The 8,703-nt window shown below is 40.4% G+C and overlaps 1 protein-coding gene across 1 annotated transcript; it reads left to right on the top strand.

Moving 5' to 3' along the window:
* Positions 1–268: 268 nt before the first annotated feature.
* Positions 269–7,463, top strand: METTL10 (methyltransferase like 10; the record flags this gene model as incomplete). Its single annotated transcript, XM_010294620.1, has 5 exons — positions 269–334; positions 879–993; positions 4,976–5,083; positions 5,983–6,199; positions 6,983–7,463. Coding segments are annotated over 5 exons (634 nt in total), but the record flags the coding sequence as incomplete, so codon positions are not given.
* Between the last annotated feature and the right edge of the window lie 1,240 nt (positions 7,464–8,703).

Below are 8,703 nucleotides of genomic sequence, written 5' to 3' on the forward strand. Positions count from 1 at the left end.
CCCGGCGGCTCCCCGGGGAGCAGGAGGCCCGTGCTGTGCCCCAGATACTCACGTCTGGTAGCCGTCAGCTTTCCCTCACTGGGCATCGCCTGCTTGGTGCCTGGTGGACAACGTGTTCCTGAGCAGTTTGTCAGTCTAGATGACGCAGGAGGCATAAAGTGGCACTGCTGCCTAGCTACAGCCTTCCTTCCCTTTCTTTCTTTTGCTTTTTAGTCTAAATATTTTCCAGGATTAATTTCAATATCCTGTCCTTTTCTCCCGACTCTAGCTGGGATGCTGCATATGAAAGAGAACTGCAAACTTTTCAAGATATTGGAGATGCTGGGGAAATTTGGTAAATAAAATAGCTCCACTGGAGTGTTTCTGTTATTTCGTTTTTAAAGTAGACATCGCAAAAACACAGCCGGCGATTTGGTGGGTTACTGAATAGTTATGGATGTTGGCAAAATGATGAGAAATTTTAATCTTGAAGCCACCAGTTCCTCTCTTGCCCAATTTTGCAATGCACATTTCCAAGTTGCACTTGGACAACTGTCATTACACAGAAAGTGAGCTAATAGTTGTGGTATATGCTGCTAATAAATGTGCATTTTATCCCTAAGCTCAGGTTTAACTATGCAAGTTGCCAGTGCTGCAGCCTTTTATAATATATGGAGGGCTTTGTCTCCCAGAGTTGGTGTTTCAGTGAATTTTAAGGCCATGTGTTTAATTTTCATTTAAACAAAGTAAACATGGAATATGAACTATGTCAGTTGTTACCCAGGTGTTTCAGTAAGAAGCACTTTGCAAAAGCTGGAGAGAGGGAGTGATGAAATAAATTTGCTGTGCCTTTTGTACATTTTTTCTATCTTAATTACCTGAGCCCTTGTTTTCCATAGGTTTGGAGAAGAGAGCATGGTTCGCATAATCAGATGGTTGGAAAAACAAAAGATTCCCCTTGACAGCTCTGTGCTTGATATTGGAACTGGAAATGGTGTTTTACTGATTGAATTGGTTGGTATATTGCAAAGTTTGTGCTTTTGATAGAGAATCAATGCTCTGAACGCAGCAGTTTAAATACAGTTCTCACAAGTGACAATAATAACCATGGCAAGCTATAACTTATATGTAAGACAAAAAGCAAGCAACCTAAGTTAAAACTTATATTGTGTTTTTTCCCATCAACAGAACACTGGTTACTGTGCATCAGGTTTTATGTTTTTATATGGTTTAAGAGTGTAAGTGAAATTAACTCAGTGCTGTTGATATACCTTAAAGAACATCATGTCACAAAACCAAGGCATAATTGCAAGTGACTGCTAGGCAGCCTGTGGGACTTAGGTGTGCAACTCCTTGCACCAGCAGTGCTGTTAGGGGGTTTTAAAAGTGCAGACCTAGCAACAGAATGTGTGTGGTGTTCTACCGGATGGAAATAACTACTTTTTTTCTAGCTGTGCTCAAACTTCTGGTTTCTCAGTGCTTCCTGGAGTGTCAGTACTTCAGCTTTCAAAATTTACGATATTTCTTTAAATCTGTCAGTCTGATTATCTCTTATTTTAGCTTAGTTTTTCTGTTTTCCTACATTTAAAAATGCTTTTCTTCCTATTGTTGTGTAAAACACCTCCAGGTAAGGAAAATGAGTAATGCACAAAGTACTCTCATGCCAAAACAGACCCTTTCTCCATCCTCAGTTCTGATAATAATATGCATTATCAATGTAAAAGGTGGTTAAACCCAAGTTTATTTTGCAAATGACTTAAAAAGTCATTAACACTTCTTTTCAAGAAGTATCCATTTCTGTCAGGGTGCACACCCCTTACCAGATATGTTCTGAAGCGTTACAACGTTGTTGTTACACAGTGATACTAGATGTTTAGGAGCTGTGGTATTTTTTTCCTGGCTTTGATTGAATTCAGGAGAGTTGGTAAAGAAAGGAGCTGCCATACTGTCACAGTTTCTCTTATTCTACATTCTCCCTTGGCTCCGTTAGTTACTGTAGAAATGGGAAGGAATGGAAGTCAAAGTCAGGTTTATAATGGAATTTTTTTTAACATGGACTTTGATTTTTAGAAGAGTTTAAAACCTTTATGGGGATTGTCTGCTAGGCTGCCACACAGGAGAAGTCATATCATCAAAAGCAGAAATGGCTCATCTCATTAAGATAAATTAATTTTGAAACCTAATAATGATGATTGTTAAATGCAGTGCTAGCTAACTCTATCATTGTTGAAACATCCAACAGAAAAACTTTATTTATAAGACTTCAGTTTTATACTGGCACCACTCACAAATTTGAAATTGATTTTCATCCAGTAATGGGAAAATGACAGCCTGTTCGCTTTTAAAAACTATTAAACTGCCATAAGAGCACCCTCCCCCTTACATTAAGCACCACAAAGTACTGTGGTTGCTTCAGTAGGAAATTTTCAGTCCAGTTCCCATTTGAAAAGTGACTTCAAAAATTACATTGTTTATTGTTTCTAAATAATTCAGGATCTCACTTGCTTTGTTGATGTAGAAGAAATTTTTCTGTGTTAGTTGCTAGGCTTTGAAAATCAAGTTAGGATTCTTTTGGCAAGCACATCATCTACCGTAGAACAGTTCTGCCACTGGAGCTGGACTTGATAGTGCCATAGAAATGGCAGTACTGAAAAAGGCAGTTAGACTTCAATCATGTAGGACATTTAGTAGCACCTCAGTAAGAGGTAGCTGCTGAGGATATGTATTGGATCGTCAGCAGAACGGGAAGAGGTGCCATAGTGTTGGCAGTTCTGCCCAGTTCGTTGGGGAATATTGGGCCCTGGCATGCCATTAGCAATAAAGAACAGTAAATGGGAATATCGTGAGAAAATTACTCTTAAATGCAGCTAGGTCTAAGTGAGGCATTGTCAGTTCCAGCAGGAATATTGTATAAAAAGGAGGCAGAATAGCCATCTGAAAAGCAATTAATAAATAAAGTGAAAACAAGAAAGACTGCTGTATCCTGTGTAAACTGTCCCCACTACCCAGCTGGAAGGCAAGACATCCAGCATGCTGCTAAATGTCTTCTCCTTGCGCACTGCAGGGATCTGCCCATCTGTAAGCTCCAAGAGAAACATGGCTGGAGGCTTCTCTCTTCTTTCTGCGTGCTTTAAGGATCTCGGGTACATAAGTGGGACCCCTCGCTGTTTTTATATGTGCAGTAGACCATGGTCCTACCCCTGCTAACTTGAGGAATCTGGTAGGCTGCATTGATGACCTAATTCTTTCGCCTTCCAAAAATTTACCTTCCAGCTCTTCAAAGGAATTGTGGGTGCCACATGGAGGTCTGACCTTCTCTTGTCTTTTTTTTTCCCTGAGTATTGTGAAAGCCAGCAGTATTGAAAAACTTACCAGAAGTGAAGGCTATTCACCACCCAAATGAGGGTGTCTACCTGGCAGCACCAGAAACCCAAACATGGTGCAGTGCTGATAACATTGCAAACTACCTTCTGCTATTTAATCTGCTTTTTCAAGAGGCAGCAGGAGAGTGCGTGTAAATAGCACCTTCAGAACAGGAGTCCAGTTGCAGGATGCAGTGAGGTCATGTTTGGCACTTGAGTGAACGATCCCTTCCTGTCCATAGATCCCTTCCTGTCCATATGTGGTCAGGCCATACAGGTTTAGCAGGATTTAATGTTGTTTATCCTTAAACTTTCCTTCTTTGCCCTGGAGACCTTAGGAGTGAATGGGAACTCCCTGAAGTGACTCAAGCTCTTCCTTTCCAAACAGAGGAGCTGTTGTGGAAACTACTCTTCCACCCCCAAGTCTTCAGCACAGGCATCTTGGGAAGCTTGGTTTGCTCTGGGGAGGAGCGTGGGCAGAAGCCTGAGCAATACACTGTTCTTCATCAAACGCGAACAACACAGTCTTTGTGTTTAGCTGAAATTAGTGCTCAATTAAGAACAGCTGGCTAGCACTGAGCTCACATGGGCTGAAGAGCTGCTGGAAGGAGGAAGGACTGTTGTAAAAAATTCTCATAGTTTTCCTTGCTGTTGAGGTTATCAGCCTTTGGAACGACTAGATATGCGGCTCATTGCTTAATGCTAGTTAAAGTCCATGTGTTGTTCAAAACCAAAACAAACCCAAGCCTCCTCCCTCTCTCTGCATAAGATCATAGCTCTTCCTGTTACATTTGGATCTAGCCAGGCCAACTGACAGACGTGATACCCAGATCTGGTCGCTTCAGCTTCTACCTCGATGTAAAACTGTATCACTGTCCCCCTCCTACATGCCCAACTCCAGCTGAGGGAAGGTGCCCACCTGCTTTGCGAAGGAGTTGCTAGGATCTCACTGCCTGAGTTTGCTGATCTGGGTTATTGCTATCTACTCGAAAGTTAGATTAACAGAAAGCCTCTGTATGCTCTTTTATGTGGTGTATAACCTGCCTGAAAATTGCTGATACAAAGACCTTGTAGCATGCAAATAATTGCATTCAAATAGGCATTAGCATGAATAATTCGGAAAATGTAAGGTTTTGCGGTGAATTTCTGTACTAATAAAATGTATTCCATATTTTGGCTCTTACAGTTTGGGTTATAAACCAAATAATTGCTCAATCTCAAATGTTATGCAAGTGTCAGCGAGGTTTTCTTATTTTGACGCATCTGGTATTGGCATGTGTTCTCATCACTGAAAATTCCTGGTTTCTAGGTTACTTTTGGTGCAGATACTTGGTGGCTATTCCCCTCCTGGGTATTACTTTTCACAGTTATGCTCAGTTTTCTGCATGTTGACAGAAACCATCTTTCAGTCAACAGTTCTTTTCATAGGTATTAGGCAGAGTGGAGCTATTTCAGCTCATTCCCTCAGCTATTTTTCTCTTGTAATGGTAAGAGGAATAAAAATGTGGAAAAGTTTTTTTTTTTGTGTGTGTGTTATTAAGAGGAGAAGAGATGAGATGGATTATAGCTCGGGAATACACTTCTTGGATAAAAAATTGCTAGCACACTGATTAAGATTCTCTGCTTCTGTCTAGGCAAAGTCTGGCTACACTAATCTCACTGGGATTGATTACTCTCCTTCTGCAATAAAACTTTCAGAAAAAGTAAGAGAGAAAGAAGGGATGCCTAACATTAAATTAAAGGTAAGTTTTGAGAGAAAGTTTATTGAGGAAATAGAAAGCAATTAAACCCAAGATTAATAAGCTAATTGATATTCATATGTACTCAGTGTACTGTATTAATGATGTCTTTTGACATTCGTCAGAGAACTCTAACCAAATAAATCTGTGTTTACAAGAATATTTTTGGTCCTTTGTTTGTTTGTTTTTGTTTGTAACAGTTATTAGGGCTAAAAAGATTTCCCTCCTTCTAGCAGGGAGCAGAATCGTGGTTCGCCATTTGGCAAGTTCTGTATTTTAGCTGCTGCATTCTGAATTTCAGATTTGAGATAGAGGATGAAATCCTTCAGTGATAGAATCCCCACCAGTAGCTGTGCAGCAGGAAGTCTGAGAGGCCCTGCTGGAGCAGGGTGTAGGACCAGGTGATCTCCAGAGGTCCCTTCCAACCTCAGCCATCCTGTGATTGTGTGACTGCCTTTCATTCTGAGCTTTCTCTGCTATGCTGTTTTCTCCTCCAGCTCTGTACCTGTATGATGTCTCTTGTTTTTGTATGTCAATTGTAATCTCATTGTGGCAGGCACTGTCTATTCTTCTGTACTTGTACAGTGCCTAGCACACAGCACCTAGGAAACCAGGGATCAAAGTACAAATAATGATTTAAAGAACGAGCTTCAAGAATGTTAGTTTGAGCTTTAGATGGATAGGTATATATACACAGGCTTTACAGCAAATAGATCATCACATAATATGTAAAGAAAGAAGCTGACATGGTATTGTAAGTGTGAAAAGCTTGTGAGTTACACTTTCCTAAGCACACCTATTGCCAAGTTTGAGCCTTTTTATTTTAAAGTATTGGTTTGCATTAAAGATTCAGGAGCTCCTGAGTAGAAGATTGTTTTCACAGTTGTAGACTTCTGGTCTAGGTAGAAGACTTCCTGGCTCCATCAGCTGAGCTGTCAGGATTTGAGATTTGTATTGACAAGGGGACTTTTGATGCCATAAGCCTTAATCCTGATAACGCGGTGGGAAAGAGGAAGCAGTACGTGAGATCTCTCTGCAGTGTTTTGAAACCAGAAGGCTTTTTCCTCATAACGTCTTGCAACTGGACCAAGGAGGAGTTGTTGAACGAGTTCAGAAAAGGTAAGCCGTTGAACAGAACCGTCTGCCAACTTAACGGTTGTTGAAGGATGCAATCAGTAAATTTTAATGTCTGTGTTAGCCTACTGACTTTCTCAGATCAGGATTAGAGAGGGTAAAGCAACTAGCAAATGCTTCAGCCTATCTGCCCTCTTGTTTTCCTCAGGAGTTTCAGCTTCCGCATTTGCCAGTGTGGACATGCCAGGGGAGGACAGGTTTTGTTACGCTTTGGAGGACAAGGATTTCAGCTTACTTAACGCTGGGAAAGGAGGGGGTTCTGTACCTGGGTGATAATTTTTCTCTTCTGGTCCTTTATTACCAGATCCAGTTCACCCATCTGCTTTGAAACTGGGGTAACATTGTTACCCATATTTAGGGAACTTGCAAGTCTGTGATAATGACCTTCTATGTCGTCACCTCAGTGATCTTTCTGATCCACTCAGAAGGGTGTTTTTCACATGACAGTTAGCCTCTGAATCTCATGCCTGAGGCTTGAAACTCAGTGTGGATCTGAACCATCCCTTCTGGAGAACTAAAATTACTGGCAAGTTGTCATCTTTTCTGCCATTAATTTGTGTGAGTCAGCCAGCTAAGATTTTTATTATCCATGGAAGGGTTTCAGCTGTATAAAGCAGTGGTGCAGTGTAACAATACGGTCCTATAAACTTACAGATTAACTGCCTTGCAAGTGTTCCAGACAAATAAAGAATGGTTTGCAAAGGGTTATCCAGGAGGAGAATAAAATGACTTCCTTCTAATGAAAGCGTTTTAATTTCTGTCTGGCAGGATTTGAAATTCTGGAGGAGCTGCCAACACCCAAGTTTTGCTTTGGAGGAAGAATTGGAAACAGTGTAACAGCATTGGTTTTCCAAAGGAAAAAAGTGAGGCCATCCATCTTGGACAAATTAGATTAGTTGAGAAAAGTCTGAACTTTAAACCTGACAGAAAACCTCAGACACGTGTGTAAATAAATGCTCTTTGAGTACACAGTAAAATACTATGTATGGAACTCTAAGGGACTATAAAACATTGCCCTAGAAACGTTTCAGCTTTGCATAACTTGCCCGTAAATTTTGTCCTTCCTACAACCTCACTTGTTTTAGGAAAGCTGAAAGCTTGTAAGTGAGAGAGAAAGAAGGCATTCTGAATACGGAGACTAATATAGCTGAATGATATTTGTGTTTGGAACATAAAGATTATCTGGTATTTAATTTCTGTATTAGTAATCGATAACTAATAGAGGTAAAGGTATTCTACAAAGCAAAAATGGCATTTCTCTGTTGTGCGCTGTAATAGGGAACAAGCTTTTGCAATGTAAGTGCTAGATCTTTCATTTTTTTCTTAGGTCATGAATGTAGCTGTTAAGGAGGGAAACGGATATAAAAGCTGTAGCACTTGCAAAAAAGGACCAGTTAGTGCTTTAAGTTCAGGCTTTCAGAGGTTCTCAGACTCTGCGTGGCTCTGTCTACACTGCAGTAGCTCAACTATCTTCCCACAGAGGGAGGTTTTTGAATGTTTTTGGAAATCTTGCTTGCCTGAATGTGTGCATGCTTTGTCAGTTATTTCCACTGTTCCATCTTTCTTCCATAAAGATGTCATGTTACAATCTCACCAAGCATGTGACATATGTGTCTTTCATTATTAATTTTCTATATGGAACGTCCTAAAAGCCAACAATGGCTGTATGTTTTCCAGTGAATTTCTCAGGACAGATTTTATCTGCATAGATCCAAAAGAATTCAAAGCATAACTATCCATTCTTTTTCTTTTTTAAACTTTTGTGTGTGATCCTTTTTCTTAATTTCTTTGCCTTTATTTCTTCTGTTGTTACATTTTCAGAATACTACTCTTGCTTGAAAGGTAGGCAAATGAGATGTCTTTATGCCTTGACAAACACATTTGCAGGTGACAATAAACGTGTTCTTTCAAACATCATGGAGGCCCTATTAGGCAATCGGGTTTTGTTTCACAGGCAAGGTCATGTTTGCTTATCAGAGAATCGCTTCTCCTAGTTTCCAGACTTCTCCTAGTTCCCAGGGTTCAGGAGACCTTTAAGGGTCAAGAAATACTTCCCAGAATAGCAAATAGGGCATTATTTGCACAGTGGTGACTCCTCCCTCTGTGATCCATCCGGTGATGTCTTCAAGGTAGGAATCCTAAATTCTTCCTCTTTTTTTTTTATTTTCTTTCCTTTTTCAAAATGGGATACACTGGTTCTGTTGGTCTGCCAGCAGTGGTGAGAAAGTTTAGTTCCAGTGAATACCTACATATTTGATCAGGCTTGGGTGCCAAAATCAAGGACTTGTTATCATTGGGGTAACTATTGTAGTATGATGTACTGCATCTGCCCAGCAGGCTTCCGGCAGCTGACGGGGGTGCTATGAAATGTAAGTGGTAATTGAGACAGAGGATTTTTTTGATGGAGTAGTACAAAGGATTCAAAGTGCACTACTGATAACAACCTCAATAAAAAGACTGACATTTTTGTAGCCAGTTTGGCATTGGGT

This window comes from Phaethon lepturus, unplaced genomic scaffold (genome assembly GCF_000687285.1).
Source record: "Phaethon lepturus isolate BGI_N335 unplaced genomic scaffold, ASM68728v1 scaffold46569, whole genome shotgun sequence".
Taxonomy (NCBI): Eukaryota; Metazoa; Chordata; class Aves; order Phaethontiformes; family Phaethontidae; genus Phaethon; species Phaethon lepturus.